This window comes from Oncorhynchus nerka, linkage group LG13, assembly GCF_034236695.1.
Source record: "Oncorhynchus nerka isolate Pitt River linkage group LG13, Oner_Uvic_2.0, whole genome shotgun sequence".
In the NCBI taxonomy this organism is placed as follows: domain Eukaryota; kingdom Metazoa; phylum Chordata; class Actinopteri; order Salmoniformes; family Salmonidae; genus Oncorhynchus; species Oncorhynchus nerka.
The window spans coordinates 76517667-76543826 of NC_088408.1; the positions used below are offsets into that span (position 1 = coordinate 76517667).

At 43.1% G+C, this 26160-nt stretch overlaps 1 protein-coding gene across 7 annotated transcripts in view; it reads left to right on the forward strand.

The window, feature by feature from the left end:
* Positions 1-26160, forward strand: part of LOC115140172 (ras GTPase-activating-like protein IQGAP1) — an 85319-nt gene that overhangs the window by 16622 nt on the left and 42537 nt on the right. For 6 of the 7 annotated variants that reach the window (XM_029678346.2, XM_029678347.2, XM_029678348.2 and 3 more), the window contains exons 3-6: positions 8526-8682; positions 9159-9236; positions 11138-11214; positions 26047-26114. In XM_029678346.2, coding sequence (XP_029534206.1) covers positions 8526-8682; positions 9159-9236; positions 11138-11214; positions 26047-26114 — 380 coding nt within the window. Of the gene's footprint in view, positions 1-8525; positions 8683-9158; positions 9237-11137; positions 11215-13329; positions 13431-26046; positions 26115-26160 lie in introns of those variants that run through there. The other variant, XM_029678350.2, reaches the window with a different exon arrangement.

The window sequence follows — 26160 nt, forward strand, 5'->3', positions numbered from 1 at the left end:
TTAAGTGTGAACCACTGGTACCATTAAGGCTAGTTAGTGCTGGTTTGTCCACCAGAGGGCATCTTTGAGAAGCATTTGATAGCCTTCAATAATGGCTGTACTAGAGAATGCGTACACGCGGGAGACCGGGGTTCAGTTCCCTGACGGGCAGGAAGGAGTAGGCTGTCCTTGTAAATAAGAATTTGTTTTTAACTGATTTCATATGTGTTATTTCATAGTTGTAATGTCTTCACTATTATTCTACAATGTAGAAAATATTAAATAAAGAAAAACCCTGGAATGTGTAGGTGTGTCTTTTGACTGATACTATAATTTGATTAATATTATGGTGGTTCTATTCCAAGGAAAATGAAAATGCCTCTAGGTTTCTGTTATGATGGAACGGAAAATATGGCACTGTACAATGTGATTGTCGGGAGTACAGTACTGGGCTATTTAGGTCAAGAATTCAGTGTCCCCTCCCTGACCAAGGCCCTTCTCCCCCGATTGCTCAGTTTGGCCGGGCGGCCAGCTCTAGGAAGAGTCTTGGCGGTTCCAACTTCTTCCATTTAAGGATGATGGAGGCCACTATGTTCTTGGGATCCTTCAATGCTGCAGACATTTTTTGGTGCCCTTCCCCAGATCTGTGCTTCGACACAATCCTGTCCCGGAACTCTATGGACAATTCCTTCATCCTCATGGCTAGGTTTTTGCTCTGACATGCACTGTCAACTGTGGGATGTTATATAGACAGGCGTGTGCTTTTCCAAATCATGTCCAATCATTTGAATTTACCACAGGTGACGCCAATCAAGTTGTAGAAACATCTCAAGGATGATCAATGGAAACAGGATGCACCTGAGATCAATTTCAAGTCTCATAGTGAAGTGTCTGAATACTTATGTAAATAAGGTATTTCTGTTTTTTATTAAATTAGCAACCATTTCTAAAAGCCTGTTTTTGCTTTTCATTATGGGGTATTGTGTGTAGATTGCTGGGATTTTTTACATACAAAAAAACAAAACAATTTTAGAATAAGGCTATAACGTAACGATGTGGAAAAAGTCAAAGGTTCTGAATACTTTCCGAAGGCACTGTAGCTTTTTTTTTGCAGATTATTATCATTGACTTATCAATAGCTGTAGCAAGTTGTCCTGCGTAGGAAAGCCTCACTGGTACCCTAATTTATAGAAAGACCCATATAGGCTAGTAACACTTGGCCTGGTTAGCGGTTTAGTTTAGGCTAATGTGGACTGGTCACTGGTGTGGGATTTCTCCATTTGTCCTAGAGAGCAGTAGGCTAATATTAGGGCTGGGAATTGCCAGGGACCTCACAAAACAATATTATCATGATATTTAGGTGCCGATATGTATTGTGATTCTATATGTATTGCGGCTCGATACTGCGGCTCGATGTTGCTCACTATATGTCTGCTGCAAAGATGAGGGAGCATGAGAAAATCAGTCATGGAAATAAGTGCTCAAAACATGTTGGCTCACTATTTAAAAAGATGAAGAGCAACTACCTAGCAAAAAAAATGATCGATATACTTGGAGTCAAAGTATTAATATTATGATATGCAACTACAGTGGGGCAAAAAGATATTTAGTCAGCCACCAATTGTGCATGTTCTCCCACTTAAAAAGATGAGAGAGGCCTTTAATTATCATCATAGGTACACTTCAACTATGACAGACAAAATGAGGGGGAAAAATGCAGAAAATCACATTGTAGGATTTTTTATGAATTTATTTCAAATTACGTTGGAAAATAGTATTTGGTCAATAATAATAAAAGTTTCTCAATACTTTGTTATATACCCTTTGTTGGCAATGACAGAGGTCAAACGTTTTCTGTAAGTCTTCACAAGGTTTTCACACACTGTTGCTGGTATTTTGGCCCATTCCTCCATTCAGATCTCCTCTAGAGCAGTGATGTTTTGGGGCAGTTGCTGGGCAACACGGTCTTTCAACTCCCTCCAAAGATTTCTTCTTACGAAGCCACTCCTTCGTTGCCCGGCAGTGTGTTTGGAATCATTGTCATGCTGAAAGACCCAGCCACATTTCATCTTCAATGCCCTTGCTGATGGAAGGAGGTTTTCACTCAAAATCTCACGATACATGGCCCCATTCATTCTTTCCTTTACACGGATCAGTCGTCCTGGTCCCTTTGCAGAAAAACAGCCCCAAAGCATGATGTTTCCACCCCCATGCTTCACATTAGGTATGGTGTTCTTTGGATGCAACTCAGCATTCTTTGTCCTCCAAACACGACGAGTTGAGTTTTTACCAAAAAGTTATATTTTGGTTTCATCTGACCATATGACATTCTCCCAATCTTCTTCTGGATCATCCAAGTGCTCTCTAGCAAACTTCAGACAGGCCTGGACATGTACTGGCTTAAGCAGGGGGACATGTCTGGCACTGCAGGATTTGAGTCCCTGGCGGCGTAGTGTGTTACTGATGGTAGGCTTTGTTACTTTGGTCCCAGCTCTCTGCAGGTCATTCACTAGGTCCCCCTGTGTGGTTCTGGGATTTTTGCTCACTGTTCTTGTGATCATTTTGACCTCCCGGGGTGAGATCTTGCGTGGAGCCCCAGATCGAGGGAGATTATCAGTGGTCTTGTATGTCTTCTATTTCCTAATAATTGCTCCCACAGTTGATTTCTTCAAACCAAGCTGCTTACTTATTGCAGATTCAGTCTTCCCAGCCTGGTGCAGGTCTACAATTTTGTTTCTGGTGTCCTTTGACAGCTCTTTGGTCTTGGCCATAGTGGAGTTTGGAGTGTGACTGTTTGAGGTTGTGAACAGGTGTCTTTTATACTGATAACAAGTCCAAACAGGTGCCATTAATACAGGTAACGAGTGGAGGACAGAGGAGCCTCTTAAAGAAGAAGTTACAGGTCTGTGAGAGCCAGAAATCTTGCTTGTTTGTAGGTGACCAAATACTTATTTTCCACCATAATTTGCAAATAAATTAATTAAAAATCCTACAATGTGATTTTCTGGATTTTTCCCTAATTTTGTCTGTCATAGTTGAAGTGTACCCATGATGAAAATTACAGGCCTCATCTTTTTAAGTGGGAGAACTTGCACAATTGGTGGCTGACTAAATACTTTTTTGCCCCACTGTTCCCCCCCCCCCCCCCCCTGCATCACTAGCTAATATAGTGTTTAACCTGGCCACAGGTCTAACAGTACCATTTTTATTTTTTTACACTGTTTGGACTAAGGAGACCTGCAAAAACGTTTAGGTGGCTCTCCCAAGGATTACAATGGCAGAAAAATCTGACAATAACAGGAAAGAGTGGCTGAGGAGTTTTAAATACGGTTGTTGGAGCTGTGCTTCGCCATGCGGCTGTATAGAACCAACCACATTGTTTCACTCCCGGAAGTGCAGCTTCAGAGGTTGGAGAGCTTTGTTACTGACTGAGCCAGGATATTCTTCTCCTCTCGTTCACTTTACCTCACCCTGGTCCTCTTTATCTTGCTTGGTTTCTCTTTCTTTCCACCTCTCTCCTCATTTGCTTATGTAATAATAAACTTTGCCTCTTATTTTCATCTGTGATTTAAAACGCCCACAATGGTGTGTCACTAAAGCCTTCCCAGCCTTGTATCTGTGTCTGTACACTCTTGCGTTACACCTCTCCTCCACTACTTGAGCGCTAGCCAGTACAGTAGGCTGGCTCTCTCTCCAACCCATGCAACCAACTCTCATCAAGTGCTCACCGTGATCAGGCGGACATGGCATGGTGTGGTGTTATCTCTATCAGCCACCCACACAAAGCCCTCTGTACCTCCAGTCACACCGCCTCTATTCCAGATTGAGATTTGTTATTAGGTTTTTTTGTTGTTGAGGGCATGCCTGGTTTTGTTTGTCCTGTAGTCCCCTGAGCCAGTTCAGTAGCCACAGAGCTGCAGTGTGTAGAATGTGGCTGTGGCACTGTTCCAAGATGGTAGATTAATGTCAGGTAGCGTTAGTGCAGAAGTATGCCGATCTGACACAGCGGATTTGACTGGTGTGTCGATCTGACAGACCACTCAGATTCTTCAGGCCTGTTGCACTAATTTCCCACTTTCCCAGGCCATTATGGCTCAGCATGGCAGCATTGGACCAACTGATATCTAGGCCTGTATTCACAGTGTCTCCAGAATAGCAGTGCTGATCTAGAATAATAGTGAAGACATCAAAACTATGAAATAACACATTAAAATATATTTTAGATTCTTAAAATTAGCCACCCTTTGCCTTGACAGCTTTGCACTCTCTTGGCATTCTCTCAACCAGCTTCACCTGGAATGCTTTTCCAACAGTCTTGAAGGAGTTCCCACATATGCTGAGCATGTGTTGGCTGCTTTTCGTTCACTCTGCAGTCCAACTAATCCCAAACCATATCAATTGTGTTGAGGTCGGGTGATTGGAGTCCAGGTCATCTGATGCAGCACTCCGTCACTCTCCTTGGTCAAATTGCCCTTATACAGCCTGGAGGTGTGTTGGGTCATTTTCCCTACTACAATGTAGAAAATAGTAAAAAAAATTAAGAAAAACCCTTGAATGAGTAGGTCTTGGCATTTACCAGCAGGGTTTTGGTGAAGAATCACATCACTTTACAATTTTAGCAAATCCTCCTTAGCAAGATTGTAGAACAAACAAAGGACCTTACAATGAAGGGCAGATGCAAGGAACTGTTCATTCTGCAATGAAACTCTACAATGAAGTTAAAAAGAGTTCACCCAAATTACGTATTGATTTCCTTACCCTGTGAGCAACCTATGGACAAGATATGACAACAATCCATGCTTTAGTTTAGTTTCCCTGACACTGTTTCCACATGCTACCATTTCAGCATTTGTGACACAAATCCCATTCAAGTCATGGGACCGTTATTAGCATTTTTCCATGCATCATGTTTAAATCCTCTAAGTGACTTTGTTGAGCTTCACAATCAATTTGACATACTTTCTGATGATTTGGACAAAATTATGATATCGGTCCCATGACTTGAATTGGGATTTGTGCAACAAATGCTAAAATGTTAGCATGTGGAAATGATGCCAAGGAAATTAAACCAAAGTCATACCTTGCCCATAGACTGCTTAAAGGGTAAGGAAACCAATGTGTCATTTTGTAATTTGGGTGAAATATCCATTTAAAGGAATCAATCAATATGATGGGATGGCATGGACTGACTTGTCATAATAACATGTTTGTTGTGGTTGTCCACACAGAGACAGTAAGTGCTGACAGAGGAGAGGGAATGGTGTGTTTGTTGTGGTTGTCCACACAGAGACAGTAAGTGCTGACAGAGGAGAGGGAATGGTGTGTTTGTTGTGGTTGTCCACACAGAGACAGTAAGCTGCTGACAGAGGAGAGGGAATGGTGTGTTTGTTGTGGTTGTCCACACAGAGACAGTAAGTGCTGACAGAGGAGAGGGAATGGTGTGTTTGTTGTGGTTGTCCACACAGAGACAGTAAGTGCTGACAGAGGAGAGGGAATGGTGTGTTTGTTGTGGTTGTCCACACAGAGACAGTAAGTGCTGACAGAGGAGAGGGAATGGTGTGTTTGTTGTGGTTGTCCACACAGAGACAGTAAGTGCTGACAGAGGAGAGGGAATGTGTGTTTGTTTGTTGTCCACACAGAGACAGTTGTGACCACACAGAGACAGTAAGTGCTGACAGAGGAGAGGGAATGGTGTGTTTGTTGTGGTTGTCCACACAGAGACAGTAAGTGCTGACAGAGAGAGGGAATGGTGTGTTTGTTGTGGTTGTCCACACAGAGACAGAAGTGCTGACAGAGGAGAGGGAATGGTGTGTTTGTTGTGGTTGTCCACACAGAGACAGTAAGTGCTGACAGAGGAGAGGGAATGGTGTGTTTGTTGTGGTTGTCCACACAGAGACAGTAAGTGCTGACAGAGGAGAGGGAATGGTGTGTTTGTTGTGGTTGTCCACACAGAGACAGTAAGTGCTGACAGAGGAGAGGGAATGGTGTGTTTGTTGTGGTTGTCCACACAGAGACAGTAAGTGCTGACAGAGGAGAGGGAATGGTGTGTTTGTTGTGGTTGTCACAGTGTTGAGTGCTGACAGAGGAGAGGGAATGGTGTGTTTGTGTGGTTGTCCACACAGACAGTAAGTGCTGGAGGAGGAATGGTGTGTTTGTTGTGGTTGTCCACACAGAGACAGTAAGTGCTGACAGAGGAGAGGGAATGGTGTGTTTGTTGTGGTTGTCCACACAGAGACAGTAAGTGCTGACAGAGGAGAGGGAATGGTGTGTTTGTTGGGTTCAATGTGTTGACACGTGTTGGGGCAGAGTGTTGTCTCTGCTGTGGTGGTTCAGCCTACAGACAGATGTTGACTTGTCATTAGTGGTTGCATGGTGGAGGGAAGGCCTGATGGAGTGAGCAGGGCGGAGGAGGCCTGATGGAGTGAGCAGGGCGGAGGAGGCCTGATGGAGTGAGCAGGGCGGAGGAGGCCTGATGGAGTGAGCAGGGCGGAGGAGGCCTGATGGAGTGAGCAGGGCGGGGGAGGGGAGGCCTGTTTAAAAAACTAAAAAGATGTTATCATGAATGAAGTTGGACTTTACTGTGACTTTAATAATAACTTCTAACACCCTGTGTGTGTTGAACAACCCCCCACACATTTTTACAAGGAACTCACTTGTGAAACAAATCTTACTGTAACATTTTATAGGGAACTTAACATTATTCTCAACTGACACTTCACTTGCTGCAAGGTTCAACATCTAAATTGGTGGTTTCAGTTCAGCTTTCAAGGGTGTGTATAATTACTGGGGTAACAAATGCAACAGATGCATTCATATTGTAAATTTAAGCGTGATCTCTTTTCTCTCGCGCTCCCTCCTGAGCACATGCATGACAATTTGTCTTACAGGATTTCACTCATCTTGACTCGAGACCCAGAATCACCTATAGGCCTACTGTTGAGTTCGTTGAGGACCAAACCCTTGTTCCCTGCCCCATATACTCCTGAACAGTTTACTCTTATGCCCCAAATAGTATTCTATTAAACAGTTTACAGAAACCTAATGTATTGCCAAAAGGCATGCCTCTCCAACCCCCCTACACTGGTATGTTGGACAGTGAATGTGGGAGCTGGAACAATGGGCTCTTCTCTCTGGGTCAGTACCAGTCTATTAACACCACAGACCGAGAGGGTTTATCATCCTCAAGCATGTCAGTCAATTTATAGACACACTGACATGTGTTATGTTACGTCAGTATACATTGACTGACTGAATGTACAGGTAGATTGTGTAGTCTAATTCCTTAGATTAAGATTAGTGACTGGATGCACAAACCAGCCAGTCATGTCAAATACTGTACATTCAATATAAATCTAAGCCAGCTGATCAGTGCTGTTTTGAACTTGGATTTAGAGATTGTGTAACAGTTGTGGGACTCCTTAATGACCCTTCCACCTGTGCCTTTCACTGAAGGCTTGATGTCATTTTTGTGACTTGCACATGCCGCTCCAGGTGTGTTTGTGTGCACACTTAGTATATTGTCAAATTTAAACCACTGCCACAGTCCTACAATACCTAATCCTTCAATAACATGAAATGTCAGGAAGCAAGGAGGATTCCTACGGATGCAGACATGGACTAAAATAAAGCATGTAGCCAACATACAGAAAGGTGGCCAGGTTTTTTTGTTCCCTTTTTTTTCTTGGGTGACGACTGAGGATTGAGTTTTGTCCTGTGGACCATAAGACCTGAAGTGAATCCCAACAATCACCAGAGGAACATTCTGAGTTAGCCTAGGTCTACTGCTGATTTTCCCTTGACTGTGCTGCTCCTTTGATGAGTACAGGGAAAGCCAATATTGACCTATGTGGTGCTAGCGTAGGCGGCTTGTCAGTCAGCCCGGTAATGGCTCACATGCTCTTAGATCGCAGATCAACACGGGGCAAGGTGATGGACAGACCAAGGTTATGTTTGTTTATATCTGCTTGTATCCATGACGACAGCTTTCATATTGAGAGAACTGTTAACTTGAAGCCAAGGAATGAGCGGCCAACAGGTTCAAAGAGTCAGACTTTGGTCCAAACATTTGCGTTTTGTTATCCATAAGCTCCTCAAAGATGATGAACATATGATGCTAAATGAACCTATGATGTTCTGGGATCGGTGTCTCTGCTAGTGTTTACCTGGTCTCACAGTTAGCCTACATAGACAGGGCGGGACCCTACACCCTTCCTAACAAATCATCCAAAGAAAACACTGGTCTGTTTCTATAAAAATAACCCTGTGTTATTCTGTTGTGATATCAGTGTCTCTTCCCTATTGCTCCATATGAATGACTGGAGAGCGGTTGCCATTTTGTTGTGAGATCGGTTTCTGTTCCAGTCATTTCCATATAAATGCCTGAACAGATGTTGTCATCATTAGAATTAGCAGAACGGGCATCCCCATTCAGTTCAATTATGCCATAATGGGTGGACTGGTGGCCATTATTAGTGTCCCCATAGGAGCAAAGCAGGAAGTATATATTTTGTTCCTTTTCTGAGATCAGTGTTTGTGTGTATACCCAGGTGGATGGAGGCGTGTGTAGAGGAGGAGCTGCCCTCCACCACAGATCTGGAGGAGGGTCTGAGGAACGGAGTCTACCTTGGAAAACTGGCCAAGTTCTTTGCTCCCAAGATGGTGTCTGAGAAGAAGCTCTATGACAGGGACCAGGCTCGCTACAAGGTGACCTTTGTCTTCATATTGGAAAGATCTGGTACCGCAGGATACTCCAAGTTAATTGACACTTTTTCAGACTATGAATTTAACGAGACTACATAGTAAAACTGTGAGACACAGGATCACAACTGGGTGGCAGTGGGCGCTATCTAGTTCCTCCTCCCCCATGCCCTATCTAGTTCCTCCCCTCTCCCCCACACCTCCATGGCGTCATAAAGGAAATGTCTAATCCCAGATCCAACGCAGACAGCCCCACTTCCTGTCAACCATCTCCCAAGGGACAGAGTGATGCCCCCTCCCATGTTAAAAACAGCAGCTGTGCTGACAACACACTCACGCATACTCTCCTTCATCTTTCCATGTGCCTGCATGTGCACATCCTTGCATGCGTATGATTCCTACCAATAACATGCTATTTCTGATGCACAACAGACTCAGTTGCAGGGATCTAATATTTCTGTTTTGTCTGTGTTTGTCTCCAGCGCACAGGACTTCACTTCAGACACACAGACAACACAGTGCAATGGCTACGGGCCATGGAGTCTGTAGGGCTGCCTAAGGTACGACTAACACACACACACACACACACACACACACTGCCCAAGTCCCTCCTACCAGAGGCATACAGTATCAGAACCTTTTAGTAACTGGTAATATCACAAGGCTGATATGCCTGTTTTATGGATTTTAGTAAGTCAAGTGACAGTGGACCATGTAAATTTAAAGCACGCTGTTTGTTCTAGTGCGTCCTTATGGAACACCTTATTGTCATGCCATGTGATGGTTATACTGGAATTGCTCAGAAATGCATGTTTGATGATGATCAACAATTAATTATTCTGTTTTGGAGAAGCAGTACACTTACCAAAGGAGAATCTTTAGGAGTCGACAGACAGCCAATGATATGATACATTGTTTATTCATATGGTTATTATGGCCTCATCTTGTCATTATGGATGGATTAAAATGTTTCACTATTTGTTTTAATTCAAAATAATGATCAGGGTAGGGGAATAGGTACGACATGCCAGCAACAAACGCTGACACTACCCATCCAAGTATATTGGACCAAATTATGAAAGACAAGAACTGTACTTTTGAATTCCATAAAGTCATTGTAGAAGAGGAGACAAAATGATTGTTGTATATGAACAATGACAAGCCAACGGGGTCTGACAATCTGGATTGGAAAATTACTGAGGATAATAGCAGACGGTATTGTATTGCCACTCCTATTTGCCACATCTTCAATTTAAGCCGATTAGAAAGTGTGTGCCCTCAGGCCTGGAGGGAAACTAAAGTCATTCCGCTACCCACGAATAGTAAAGACCCCTTTACAGGCTCAAATAGCCGACCAGACTGTTACAAACCCTTAGTAAACTTCTGGAAAAAAATGTTTGACCAGATACAATTGATTGGGGGGGCTGTCTTGCTAGACTTCAGTGCAGCTTTTGACATTATCGATCATAGTCTGCTGCTGGAAAAACTTGTGTTAAGGCTTTACACCCCCTGCTATAATGTGGATAAATAGTTATTTGTCTAACAACACAGAGGGTGTTCTTTAATGGAATCCTCTCAAACATAATCCAGGTAGAATCAGGAATTCCCCAGGGTAGCTGTTTTGGCCCCTTGTTTTTGACCATTTTTAGAGTAAAGCCAGAGTGTCTATGTATGCGGATGACTCAACACTATACACGTCAGCTATTACAGCGACTGAAATGACTGCAACACTCAACGAAGAGCTGCAGTTAGTTTCAGAGTGGGTGATAAGGAATAAGTTAGCCCCAAATATGTCTAAAACTAAAAGCTTTGTATTTGGGTCAAAACATTCACTAATCCCTAAACCTCAACTCAATTTTGTAATAAATAATGTGGAAATTGTTGAGATGTTGTTGATTCTTCACAAAAAAATACAGTTTTATATCTTTATGTTTGAAGCCTGAAATGTGGCAAAAGGTCGCAAAGTTCAAGGGGGCCGAATACTTTCGCAAGGCACTGTATGTGATAGTGGTGGAGTAGGGGCCTGAGGGTACACGGTGTGTTGTGAAATCTGTGAATGTATTGTAATGTTTTTAAAATTGTATAAACTGCCTTAATTTTGCTGGACCCCAGGAAGTCAGCAGCTAATGGGGATCCATAATAAATACAAATAGATTGCTTTACTTTTGTTCACCGCTACTGTTCCCTTTTGGGAAACACATGGACATCCACAGCAGTCAGCCAGGTAGGTGTATGTACAGTGAGACACACTGACAGGCAAGAATTACATCACCCAAAGGTGTGTGGCAGTGGCCAGGAGGATACAGAGTAATAGTGTCGGACTGCTTCAGGTTGAAAATGAGCTGACAGTCTGAAAGATGTAGTGTGCTCGCTGTGCCTCTTGGCTGCTGCACTGTGCAAGGTATCAGGAGACGTTAATGAAAGACCCATGACTAATGCCTCCTCTGGTTGCTACTTTCAGATATTCTATCCTGAAACGACAGATGTGTACAATCGCAAAAACATGCCCAAGGTGGTGTACTGCATACACGCGTTAAGGTAAGACAGCGTGCATTCCAACACAAGGTGGGTTTTCTATCTTATTCGCCCCCCATTAGGCTTACTGCTCAGTGCTTACATCATGCCCCTTACTCTTTGTCCAAAGCACACTAGAATATTTCTTGTTTCTTGTCTGCACATTATATTGTGTAGGAGACCTAAGTTTTTTAGCTCTTCTGATGTTTGAAGAGCCCTAAAAGCATATCACATAATATTAATGTCTAAATGGGACTTGAGGATCATTTTTTAAAAATGTAACAATGTGTGAAACAAGAGAAGTGAAGATGAATGGAGGAAAATGGTAAAAGATGACATGAAACTAGTATCGGCTGTTTAGGTTTATGGTTAAAACATGCTATTTTCACGATTCGTGGAACGAAGGTTTGGCAATATGCAGTCATTTCCCAAGCTTGCCATTGTTTTTGTGTGTTTGTATGGATATTGTTTGCGCATGCAATGCTAGGTACAGCCTCAGAACTGATAGGTTACTTCCTGTATACATTAAGTCATTTCCTGCCAACAGACTGCTTCAATTTGTAGGCTTCCTCGAGCTATTTTGTGTCTCCTTTGACAATGTTCTCTTGAGTCTACAAGAGACCACAATGATGTCATTCTCACATAGTATCATCAGGCTCTGTAAGGAAAGCCAGATGTTATATTGGGAGCTGAGGGTGGTAGAAGGGCCTGTCTATCACTCAACTTTTTAGATTTTAATTAATAGCCCTCTCAACATATTTTACTGTGAAGCCTATTTTCTTATGTGCAGTCAGTGTTGACTCTGACTCCTAACTTTCAGTGAGCATTGAAATACCTGTTATGAAAGAGGAACTGGAATGGGTTTATCTGAGATCATGTTCAGAGGGATTTTACTACACAACCTCAAGCGTTAGGCTTTCTGCTCTATATATATCACACAACCATTATAGCTTATATAACGTTATGGCAGGTTCACACATTATAGCCTATACAGTGGCTTGCAAAAGTATTCACACCCCTTGGCATTTTTCCTTTTTTTTTGCCTTACAACCTGGAATTAAAATAGATTTTGGGGGGGTTTAATCATCTGATTTACACAACATGCCTACCACTTCCAAGATGCAAAATATATATTTTTGTGAAACAAACAAGAAATAACACAAAAAACAAAAACTTGAGCGTGCATAACTATTCACCCCCCCCCGCCCCTCTCAAAGTCAATACTTTGTAGCGCCACCTTTTGCAGCAATTACATCTGCCAGTCTCTTGGGGTATGTGTCTATAAGCTTGGCACATCTAGCCACTGGGAGTTTTGCCCATTCTTCAAGGCAATCGAGGTCTGGGCTTTGACTAGGCCATTTAAATGTTTCCCCTTAAACCACTCGAGTGTTGCTTTAGCAGTATGCTTAGGGTCATTGTCCTGCTGGAAGGTGAACCTCCGTCTCATGCTCAAATCTCTGGAAGACTGAAACGGGTTTCCCTCAAGAATTTCCCTGTATTCAGCGCCATCCATCATTCCTTAACTTCTTCGAGATAGGGGGCGCTCTTTTAATTTTTGGATAAAAAAGTTCCCGTTTTAAACAAGATATTTTGTCACGAAAAGATGCTCGACTATGCATGTAATTGACAGCTTTGGAAAGAAAAAACTCGTTTCCAAAACTGCAAAGATATTATCTGTGAGTGCCCCAGAACTAATGCTACAGGCGAAACCAAGATGAAATTTCATACAGGAAATGGTCTAGCTGTTGAATGCCCTGTGTTCCAATGTCTCCTTATATGGCTGTGAATGCGCCAGGAATGAGCCTGCACTTTCTGTCGTTTCCCCAAGGTGTCTGCAGCATTGTGACGTATTTGTAGGCATATCATTGGGAAATTGACCATAAAGAGACTACATTTACCAGGTGTCCGCCCGAAATTATTGCGTAATCTCCAGGTCCATGCGCGTTCCATTTTCTTCAGAAGAGAAACCAAACTGCCACGAATGATTTATCGTCGATAGATATGTGAAAAACACCTTGAGGATTGATTCTAAACAACGTTTGCCATGTTTCTGTCGATATTATGGAGTTAATTTGGAAAGGAGTTCGCGTTGTAATGACTTCATTTTCGTTTTTTTCTTACCCAAACGTGATGAACAAAACGGAGCGATTTGTCCTACACAAATAATCTTTTTGGAAAAACTGAACATTTGCTATCGAACTGAGAGTCTCCTCATTGAAAACATCTGAAGTTCTTCAAAGGTAAATGATTTTATTTGAATGCTTTTCTTGTTTTTGTGAAAATGTTGCATGCTGAATGCTAAGGTTAAATGCTATGCTAGGCTATCAATACTCTTACGCAAATGCTTGTTTAGCTATGGTTCAAAAGCATATTTTGAAAATCTGAGATGACAGTGTTGTTAACAAAAGGCTAAGCTTGAGCACTAATATATTTATTTCATTTCATTTGCGATTTTCATGAATAGTTAACGTTGCGTTATGCTAATGAGCTTGAGGCTATAAATAGGATCCCAGATACGGGATTGCTCATCGCAACAGGATTCTGACCAGTTTCCCAGTCCCTGCCGATAAACAAAACATCCCAACAGCATGATGCTGCCACCACCATGCTTCATTGTGGGGATGGTGTTCTCGGGGTGATGAGAGGTGTTGAGTTTGCGCCAGACATCGAGTTATCCTTGATGGCCAAAAAGTGTACCTTCCATATGTTTGGGGAGTCTCCAACATTGCCTTTTGGCGAACACCAAACCGGTTTGCTTATTTTTTTCTTTAAGCAATGGCTTTTTTTCTGGCCACTCTCCTGTAAAGCCCAGCTTTGGAGTGTACAGCTTAAAGTGGTCCTATGGACAGATACTCCAATCTCCACTGTAGAGCTTTGCAGCTCCTTCAGGGTTATCTTTGATCTCTTTGTTGCCTCTCTGATTAATGCCCTCCTTGCCTGGTCTGTGAGTTTTGGTGGGCATGCCTCTCTTGGCAGGTTTGTTGTGTTGCCATATTCTTTCCATTTTTAATAATGTATTTAATGGTGCTGCGTGGGATGTTCAATGTTTGGGATATTTTTTGTGTGTGTGTATATAGAGGTAGACCGATTATGATTTTTCAACACCAATACCGATTTATTGGAGGACCAAAAAAGTCGATACCGATTCATCTATTTGTAATAATGACAATTACAACAATACTGAATGTACACTTATTTTAACTTAATATAATACATCAATAAAATCTATTTAGCCTCAAGTAAATAATGAAACATGTTCAATTTGGTTTAAATAATGCAAAAACAAAGTGTTGGAGAAGAAAGTAAAAGTGCAATATGTGCCATGTAAGAAAGCTAACGTTTAAGTTCCTTGCTCAGAACATGAGAACATATGAAAGCTGGTGGTTCCTTTTAACATGAGTCTTCAATATTCCCAGGTAAGAAGTTTTAGGTTGTAGTTATTATAGGACTATATCTCTCTATACCATTTGTATTTCATTATTAACCTTTGACTATTGGATGTTCTTATAGGCACTTTAGTATTGCCAGTGTAACAGTATAGCTTCCGTCCCTATCCTCGCTCCTCCCTGGGCTGGAACCAGCAACGCAACGACAACAGCCACCATCGAAGCAGCGTTACCCATGCAGAGCAAGGGGAACAACTACTAGATGGCTCAGAGCGAGTGACGTTTGAAACGCTATTAGCGCGCGCTAACTAGCTAGCCATTTCACTTCGGTTACACCAACCTCACCTCGGGAGTTGATAGGCTTGAAGTCATAAACAGCGCAATGCTTGACGCACAACGAAGAGCTGCTGGCAAAACACACGAAAGTGCTGTTTGAATGAATGTTTACGCGCCTGCTTCTGCCTACCACCGCTCAGTCAGATACTTAGAGACTTGTATGCTTGTATGCTCAGTCAGATTATATGCAACGTAGGACACGCTAGATAATATCTAGTATTATCATCAACCATGTGTAGTTAACTAGTGGTTATGATTGATTGTTGCTAGCTAGCAACTAACCTTGGCTTACTGCATTCGCGTAACAGGCAGTCTCCATGTGGAGTGCAACGAGAGAGAGGCAGGTCGTTATTGCGTTGGACTAGTTAACTGTAAGGTTGCAAGTTTGGATCCCCCGAGCTGATAAGGTGAAAATCTGTCGTTCTGCCCCTGAACAAGGCAGTTAACCCACCGTTCGTTCCTAGGCCGTCATTGAAAATAAGAATGTGTTCTGAACTGACTTGCCTAGTTAAATATAGGTATAAAAAAAATTATAATAATCTAAAATCGGCAAATCGGCGCCCCAAAATACCAATTTCCGATTGTTATGAAAACTTGAAATCGGCCCTAATTAATCGTCCATTCCGATTAATCGGCCGATCTCTAATATATATACTGAGATCATGACAGATCATGTGACACTTAGATTGTACACAGGTGGACTTTATTAGGTGTTCTCGGTATCAGTATCTCTACTTGCACATTCATCGTCTGCACATATATCACTCCAGTGTTTAATTGCTCAATTGTAATTACTTCGCCACTACGTCCTATTTATGGCCTTACCTCCCTAATCTTACCTCATTTGCACACACTGTATATAGACTTTTCTATTGTGTTATTGATTGTACGTTTGTTTATTCCATGTGTAACTCTGTTGTTTGTGTCGCACTGCTTTGCTTTATCTTGGCCAGGTCACAGTTGTAAATGAGAACTTGTTCTCAACTGGCCTACCTGATTTGACTAATTATGTGACTTCTGAAGGTAATTGGTTGCACCAGATCTTATTTAGGGGCTTCATAGCAAAAGGGGTGAATACAGATGTAGTGGTTTGGGTGTAGCTGGTGCAGAGGAGTCGGGCGCAGGACAGCAGAGATGAGCAACTTTACTCAAATATTCCAATAACATGTCGTAATACCGAGCCCACATTTACGCACCGAACGTACATAAAACAATCACGCACAAAAACCATGTGGAAAACAGAGGGTTAAATAATGAACATGTAATTGGGGAATTGAAACCAGGTGTGTAAAACAAAGACGAAACAAATAAAAAATTAAACGAGGATCGGCGATGGCTAGAGGCCGGTGACGTCGAACGCCGCCCGAACAAGGAGAGGGACCGACTTTGTCGGAAGTCGTGACAGCAGATGCATGCACCACTTTTCCGTTTTTATTTTGTATAATTCTTTTAAGCAAGTAATTTTTTAATTTCACTTCACCAATTTGGACACTTTTGTGTATGTCCATTACATGAAATCCAAATAAGAATCTATTTAAATTACAGGCTGTAATGCAACAAAATAGGATAAACGCCAAGGGGATGAATACTTTTGCAAGGCACTGTATCACGTTATGGCAGGTTCACACATTATAGCCTATATAACGTTATGGCAGGTTCACACATTATAGCATATAGAGTGCCTTCAATGTATTCACACCCCTTCACTTTTTCTACATTTTGTTGTTTTACAAAGGTGGAATTAAAATGGATGTAATTGTCTTTTTTTGTCAATGATTTACACTAAATACTCTAGTGACAAAGTGGAAGAAAAATTCAAACATTTGTTAAAAATATGTGACAAATTAAACACTAATATATCTTGATTAGATAATATTCAACCCCCTGAGTCAATACATGTTAGACTCACCTTTGGCAGCGATTACAGCTGTGAGTCTTTCTGGATAAGTCTCTAAGAGCTTTGCACACCTGGATTGTACAATATTTGCACATTATTATTCAAAAAATTCTTTAAGCTCTGTCAAGTTGGCCATTTTCAAGTCTTGCCATTGATTTTAAATTTGATTTAAGCCAAAACTGTAACTCAGCCACTCAGGACCATTCAATGTCGTTTTGGTAAGCCACTCCAGTGTATATTTGGCCTTGTGTTTTAGGTTATTGTTCTGCTCAAAGTTTTTAATTTGTCTCCAGTGTCTGTTGGAAAGCACACTGAACCAGGTTTTCCTCTAGGATTTTGCATGTGCTTAGCTCTATTCCATTTATTTGAATCCTAAAAAGCTCCCTAATCCTTGCCGATGACAAGCATACTCATAACACGATACTTGAAAATATGAAGTGGTACTCAGTGATGTGTTGGGTTGGATTTGCCCAAAACGTAACGCTTTGTATTCAGGACATAAAGTTAATTTCTTTGACATTTTTTTTGCAGTTTTACTTTTGTACCTTATTGGAAACAGGATGCATGTTTTGGACTTAAAATTCTGTACAGGCTTCCTTTTCAAATAAAATAAAATAATAATTGTCACATGCGCTGAATAGAACAGGTGTAAACCTTACAGTGAAATGCTTACTTAAAAGCCCTCAACCAACAATGCAGTTTTTAAGAAAATCCATAAATTAAGAGATAAGAATAACAAATTATTAAAGAGCAGCAGTAAATAACAATAGTGGGGCTATATACAGGGGGTACCTGTACAGAGTCATGCCTGGCCGTGAGTGAACAGAGAGTACAGGAGGGGACTGAGGACACACCCCCGAGGGGCCCCCGTGTTGAGGATTAGCATGGCCGATGTGTTGTTACCTACCCTTAACACCTGGGGATAGCCCGTCAGGAAGTCCAGGGTCCAGTTGCAGAGGGAGGTGTTTAGTCCCAGGGTCCTTAGCCTATTGATGAGCTATGAGGGCACTATGGTGTTGAACGCTGGGCTGTAGTCAAAGAATCGTTTTCTCACATAGGTGTTCCTTTTGTCCAGGTGGGAAAGGGCAGTGTGTAATCAAGATTGCATCATCTGTTGGTGTGGTATGTAAATTGGAGTGGGTCTAGGGTTTCTGGCATAATGGTGTTGATGTGAGCCATGCCCAGCCTTTCAAAGCATTTCATGGCTACAGACGTGAGTGCTACGGGTAGGTAGTCATTTAGGCAGGTTACCTTGGTGTTCTTAGGCACAGTGACTATGGTGGTCTGCTTAAAACATGTTGGTGTTATAGACTCAGACAGGGAGAGGTTGAAAATGTCGGTGGAGACACTTGTCAGTTGGTCAGCACATGCTCGGAGTACACGTCCAAGTAATCCGTTTGGCCCCGCAACCTTGTGAATGTTGACCTGTTTAAAGGTCTTACTCGCATCGGCTGCGGAGAGCATGATCACACAGTCGTCCGGAAAAGCTGATGCTCTCATGCATGTTTCAGTGTTGCCTCGAAGCGAGCATAGAAGTACTTTAGCTCGTCTGGTAGGCTCATGTCACTGGGCAGCTCTTGGCTGTATTTCCCTTTTTGTAGTCTGAAATAGTTTGCAAGCCCTGCCACATCCGATGAGCGTCGGAGCCAGTGTAGTATGATTCGATCGTACTACATTCGTCAGCTCAACCCTTTAGCTCAGTGCGAATGTTGCCTGTAATCCATGGCTTCCTGTTGGGGTATGTACGTACAGTCACTGTGGCGACTACGTCCTCGATGCACTTATTGATAATGCCAGTGACTGATGTGGTGTACTCCTCAATGCCATCGGAAGAATCCTGGAACATGTTCCAGTGTATGCTAGCAAAGCAGTCCTGTAGTTTAGCATCTGCTTCATCTGACCACTTCTTTTTATAGACTGAGTCATTGGTGCTTCCTGCTTTAATTTTAGCTTGTAAGCAGGAATCGGGAGGATAGAGTTATGGTCAGATTTGCCAAATGGAGGGTGAGGGAGAGCTTTGTACGCATCTCTGTGTGTTGAGTAAAGGTGGTCTAGAATTTGTTTCACTGGTTGCACATTTAACATTCTGATAGAAATTAGGTAAAACTGATTTAAGTTTCTCTGCATTAAAGTCCCCGGCCACTAGGAGCTCTGCCCCTGGATGAGCGTTTTCCTGTTTGCTTATGAAGGAATGCAGCTCATTGTGCGGTTTTGGTTACAGCATTGGTCTGTGGTGGTATGTAGACAGCTACGAAAAATATAGATAAACTCTCTAGGTAGATAGTGTGGTCCACAGTTTACCATGAGATACTCTACCTCAGGCGAGCAAAACCCTGAGACTTCCTTAGATATCGTGCTCCAGCTATTGTTTACAAAAATGCATAGGCCCCCGCCCCGTGTCTTACCAGAGGCTGCTGTTCTGTCCTGCGGATAGTGTCTAACCTGCCAGCTGTATGTTCTTAATGTCTTCGTTCAGCAATGACTAACTGGTGATGTACGTGCTTTCAGTTTGTCCCATTTACAGTGCTTTGCAAAAGTATTCATCCCCCTTGCTGTTTTTCCTATTTTGTTGCATTACAACCTGTAATGTAAATTAATTTAAAAAATCCCCTAAATAAGATCTGGTGCAATCAATTACCTTCAGAAGTCACATAAAGTCCACCTGTGTGCAATCAAACTAATTAAGTGTAACATGGTCTCAGTATATACAGTTGAAATCGGAAGTTTACATACACTTACGTTGTATTCATTATAACTAGTTTTTCAACCACTCCACAAATTTCTTGTTAACAAACTATAGTTTTGGCATGTCGGTTAGGACATCTACTTTGTGCATGACACAAGTAATTTTTCCAACAATTGTTTACAGACAGAATATTTAACTTATAATTCACTGTATCACAATTCCAGTGGGTCAAAAGTTTACATACACTAAGTTGACTGTGACTTAAAACAGCTTGGAATATTCCAGAAAATGATGTCATGGCCTTAGAAGCTTCTGATTGGCTAATTGACATCATTTGAGTCAATTGGAGGTGTACCTGTGGATGTATTTCAAGGCCTACCTTCAAACTCAGTGCCTCTTTGCTTGACATCATGGGAACGTCAAAAGAAATCAGCCAAGACCTCAGAAAATAAATTGGAGAACTCCACAAGTCTGGTTCATCCTTGGGAGCAATTTCCAAATGCCTGAATGTACCACGTTCATCTGTACAAACAATGGTATGCAAGTATAAACACCATGGAACCACACAGCCGTCAAACCGCTGAGGAAGGAGACGCGTTCTGTCTCCTAGAGATGAACGCCCTTTGATGCGAAAAGTGCAAATCAATCCCAGAACAACAAAGGACCGTGTGAAGATGCTGGAGGAAACCGGTACAAACGTATCTATATCCACAGTAAAACGAGTCCCATATCGACATAACCTGAAAGGCCGCTCAGCAAGGAAGAAGCCACTGCTCCAAATCCGCCATAAAAAAGCCAGACTACAGTTTGCAACTGCACATGGGGACAAAGATCATACTTTTTGGAGAAATGTCCATTGGTCTGATGAAACAAAAATATAACTGTTTGGCCATAATGACCATCATTTTTGGGGGAGAAGAAAGGGGGAGGCTTGCAAGCCGAAGAACACCATCCCAACCGTGAAGCACGGAGGTGGCAGCATCATGTTGTGGGGGTGCATGGCTGGACTGGTGCACTTCACAAAATAGATGGCATCACGAGGGAGGACAATTGTGGAAATATTGAAGCAACATCTCAAGACATCAGTCAGGAAGTTGAAGCTTGGTTGCTAATGGGTCTTCCAAATGGACAATGACCCCAAGCATACTTCCAAAGTTCTGGCAAAATGGTTTAAGGACAACAAATCAAATCAAATCAAATTTTATTTGTCACATACACATGGTTAGCAGATGTTAATGCGAGTGTAGCGAAATGCTTGTGCTTCTAGTTCCGACAATGCAGTGATAACCAACAAGTAATCTAACTAACAATTCTAAAACTACTGTCTTATACACAGTGTAAGGGGATAAAGAATATGTACATAAGGATATATGAGTGAGTGATGGTACAGAGCAGCATACAGTAGATGGTATCGAGTACAGTATATACATATGAGATGAGTATGTAGACAAAGTAAACAAAGTGGCATAGTTAAAGTGGCTAGTGATACATGTATTACATAAGGATGCAGTCGATGATGTAGAGTACAGTATATACGTATGCATATGAGATGAATAATGTAGGGTAAGTAACATTATATAAGGTAGCATTGTTTAAAGTGGCTAGTGATATATTTACATCATTTCCCATTATTAAAGTGGCTGGAGTTGGGTCAGTGTCAATGACAGTGTGTTGGCAGCAGCCACTCAATGGTGGCTGTTTAACAGTCTGATAGCCTTGAGATAGAAGCTGTTTTTCAGTCTCTCAGTCCCAGCTTTGATGCACCTGTACTGACCTCGCCTTCTGGATGATAGCGGGGTGAACAGGCAGTGGTTCGGGTGGTTGATGTCCTTGATGATCTTTATGGCCTTCCTGTAACATCGGGTGGTGTAGGTGTCCTGGAGGGCAGGTAGTTTGCCCCGGTGATGCGTTGTGCAGACCTCACTACCCTCTGGAGAGCCTTACGGTTGAGGGCGGAGCAGTTGCCGTACCAGGCGGTGATACAGCCCGCCAGGATGCTCTCGATTGTGCATCTGTAGAAGTTCGTGAGTGCTTTTGGTGACAAGCCGAATTTCTTCAGCCTCCTGAGGTTGAAGAGGCGCTGCTGCGCCTTCTTCACGACGCTGTCAGTGTGAGTGGACCAATTCAGTTTGTCTGTGATGTGTATGCCGAGGAACATAAAACTTGCTACCCTCTCCACTACTGTTCCATCGATGTGGATAGGGGTGTTCCCTCTGCTGTTTCCTGAAGTCCACAATCATCTCCTTAGTTTTGTTGACGTTGAGTGTGAGGTTATTTTCCTGACACCACACTCCGAGGGCCCTCACCTCCTCCCTGTAGGCCGTCTCGTCGTTGTTGGTAATCAAGCCTACCACTGTTGTGTCGTCCGCAAACTTGATGATTGAGTTGGAGGCGTGCGTGGCCACGCAGTCGTGGGTGAACAGGGAGTACAGGAGAGGGCTCAGAACGCACCCTTGTGGGGCCCCGTGTTGAGGATCAGCGGGGAGGAGATGTTGTTGCCTACCCTCACCACCTGGGGGCGGCCCGTCAGGAAGTCCAGTACCCAGTTGCACAGGGCGGGGTCGAGACCCAGGGTCTCGAGCTTGATGACGAGCTTGGAGGGTACTATGGTGTTGAATGCCGAGCTGTAGTCGATGAACAGCATTCTCACATAGGTATTCCTCTTGTCCAGGTGGGTTAGGGTAGTGTGCAGTGTGGTTGAGATTGCATCGTCTGTGGACCTATTTGGGCGGTAAGCAAATTGGAGTGGGTCTAGGGTGTCAGGTAGGGTGGAGGTGATATGGTCCTTGACTAGTCTCTCAAAGCACTTCATGATGACGGAAGTGAGTGCTACGGGCGGTAGTCGTTTAGCTCAGTTACCTTAGCTTTCTTGGGAACAGGAACAATGGTGGCCCTCTTGAAGCATGTGGGAACAGCAGACTGGTATAGGGATTGATTGAATATGTCCGTAAACACACCGGCCAGCTGGTCTGCGCATGCTCTGAGGGCGCGGCTGGGGATGCCGTCTGGGCCTGCAGCCTTGCGAGGGTTAACACGTTTAAATGTCTTACTCACCTCGGCTGCAGTGAAGGAGAGACCGCATGTTTTCGTTGCAGGCCGTGTCAGTGGCACTGTATTGTCCTCAAAGCGGGCAAAAAGTTATTTAGTCTGCCTGGGAGCAAGACATCCTGGTCCGTGACTGGGCTGGGTTTCTTCTTGTAGTCCGTGATTGACTGTAGACCCTGCCACATGCCTCTTGTGTCTGAGCCATTGAATTGAGATTCCACTTTGTCCCTGTACTGACGCTTAGCTTGTTTAATAGCCTTGCGGAGGGAATAGCTGCATTGTTTATATTCGGACATGTTACCAGACACCTTGCCCTGATTAAAAGCAGTGGTTCGCGCTTTCAGTTTCACGCGAATGCTGCCATCAATCCACGGTTTCTGGTTTGGGAATGTTTTTATCGTTGCTATGGGAACGACATCTTCGACGCACGTTCTAATGAACTCGCACACCGAATCAGCGTATTCGTCAATATTTTCATCTGACCAATACGAAACATGTCCCAGTCCACGTGATGGAAGCAGTCTTGGAGTGTGGAGTCAGCTTGGTCTGACCAGCGTTGGACAGACCTCAGCGTGGGAGCCTCTTGTTTAAGTTTCTGCCTGTAGGCAGGGATCAACAAAATGGAGTCGTGGTCAGCTTTTCCGAAAGGGGGGGGGCAGGGCCTTATATGCGTCGCGGAAGTTATAGTAACAATGATCCAAGGTTTTACCACCCCTGGTTGCGCAATCGATATGCTGATAAAATTTAGGGAGTCTTGTTTTCAGATTAGCTTTGTTAAAATCCCCAGCTACAATGAATACAGCCTCCGGATAAATGGTTTCCAGTTTGCAAAGAGTTAAATAAAGTTCGTTCAGAGCCATCGATGTGTCTGCTTGGGGGGGGATATATACGGCTGTGATTATAATCGAAGAGAATTCTCTTGGAAGATAATGCGGTCTACATTTGATTGTGAGGAATTCTAAATCAGGTGAACAGAAGGATTTGAGTTCCTGTATGTTTCCTTCATCACACCATGTCTTGTTAGTCATGAGGCATACGTTTTCCCGCCGCTCTTCTTACCAGAAAGATGTTTGTTTCTGTCCGCGCGATGCGTGGAGAAACCCGTTGGCTGCACCGCATCGGATAGCGTCTTCCCAGTAAGCCATGTTTCCGTGAAGCAGAGAACATTGCAGTCTCTGATGTCCCTCTGGAATGCTACCCTTGCTCAGATTTCATCAACCTTGTTGTCAAGAGACTGGACATTGGCAAGAAGAATGCTGGGGAGTGGTGCGCGATGTGCCCTTGTCCGGAGTCTGACCAGAAGACCGCTACGTTTCCCTCTTTTTCGGAGTCGTTTTCTTGGGTCGCTGCATGCGATCCATTCCGTTGTCCTGTTTGTAAGGCAGAACACAGGATCCGCGTCGCGGAAAACATATTCTTGGTCGTACTGATGGTGAGTTGACGCTGATCTTATATTCAGTAGTTCTTCTCGACTGTATGTAATGAAACCTAAGATGACCTGGGGTACTAATGTAAGAAATAACACGTAAAAAAACAAAAAACTGCATAGTTTCCTAGGAACGCGAAGCGAGGCGGCCATCTCTGTCGGCGCCGGAAGTTGTATGTCAATACCTCAACAAAGTCAAGGTATTGGAGTGACAAAGCCCTGACCTCAATCTTATCAAAAATGTGTGTGCAGAACTGAAAAAGCGTGTGCGAGCAAGGAGGCCTACAATCCTGACTCAGTTACACCAGCTCTGTCATAAGGAATGGGCCAAAATTCACCCAACTTATTGTGGGAATCTTGTGGAAGGCTACCTGAAACGTTTGACCCAAGTTAAACAATGTAATGGCAATGCTACCAAATACTAATTGTGTGTATGTAAACTTCTGACCCACTGGGAATGTGATGAAAGAAATAAAAGCTGAAATCATTCTCTCTACTATTATTCTGACATTTCACATTCTTAAATAAAGTGGTGACCCTAAATTACCTAAGACAGACATTTTTACATGTTATGGGGATATTTATATAAAGGAAATTTGTCTTTTGTGTCTGTTGAAAATTAAAGATTCTGATGCTTTATTTATCTGATCATTGTCTTTAAATTCAGGAATTGTGAGAGCTGAGTTCAAATGTATTTGGCTAAGGTGTATGTAAACTTCCGACTTCAACTATATCCACCTGTTCTGAAAGAGTCCCAGAGTCTGCAACACCACTAAGCAAAGGGCACCACCAAGCAAGCGGCACCATGAAGACCAAGGAGCTCTAACAAGGGACAAAGTTGTGAAGAAGTACAGACCCTGTGTTCTGTGACCACATTGACTGTCATGTATACAATACACATACACTGTCATGTGTACAGAGAAGAGGGGTTTGTAATGTATACAGTGCTTGACTTGCTGGTATCATTTTGGCTGCCGTTACTGTTTAGGTGCAGGAACTCCACAATATTCTTAGCCAGTATTTTAGGAAGTGCAGGAACTCAAGCAGTAGAACATTTACAGTGCTGCTATTCAGTACCGCTAAGCTCCTGCCCAAGTCGAGCACTACTCGTACTGTATATCCATCTGAATGTGACAGAGAATTGGAGTGAATGCGTTGACTTAGCTAGTTGACTTGTTTTTTGTTGTTGTCTTTGAGCTGTTTGGTCATGGCCCATGAGGGCAGGCTTCCTTCCCTGCCTGTGCACGCACACGTGCTCTTCCTTCCTGGCAGTGCGCTCTAACCCCATTGGGAGCCAGGGTAGGGAATAAACTCTAGCTCTGAGGAGAAGTAGACACACTGGGCTAGTGAGCCTTTGTTGAGATTTCAGTGAAGTGGAAAAATAGAAAGGCAACACAATAGAATGGAAACGACATAATAAACTTTTGGCCTTCCCTCTGTTTTACCAGACTTTAAACCCCTCAGGAAGAGACCCGTAGCCCAATCTATAATTCATGCCCACTTATCAAGAACCTGCTGGCAGATGAAAGTTTAATGCAGTTTCCAGCCACCTGTTTGTTTCAGGCTAACTGGGCTCAGTGCAGTTGGCTTGTCAGTATTCTGACTGCTGCTTTCTCTGAGCACATATTGCTCCCCTGTGGGGAAAAGGGGGAATTGCAGTTTATTGGGCTGACGCTCTTCTAGCTCAGTCTGGAGAAGATGATGTTTCAAGGTCCCCTTGGGATGCATCCTTCCTTCCTCACTTCAAGTTGTCACTTATCAGACTGACATGCTTTCATAGGTGAAAGCAATATGGTGGATTCCTTGCTGACCCAAGGGCAAGAGGAAGGAAGGATGCATTTCTAAAGTATTCAAGCAAGGGAAAAGTGTGGATAGATGCAGATGTTAGTAAATTATGTTTCCCCTGCCTCTGAGTTATTGAATAAACGTAGCCACATCTTATCCACAAGTTCTGAGCGCTTCCATCCCTCGACCCCAGGCAGTTATTCTCCAGGTTACTTGAAGCAAAACCTGACTAGAAGTAGCTCTACTAAATGACCAAAATGAAATGGAAATGTAACACAACCTTGTTTTATTCCAGCTTATACCTGTACAAACGGGGCATTGCCCCACAGATCCAGGACCTGCTGGGGAAAGTGGCCTTCACAGGTAAGAAAGACCAGCCCACAGCATTTTACCAGGCCACAGTGGTATT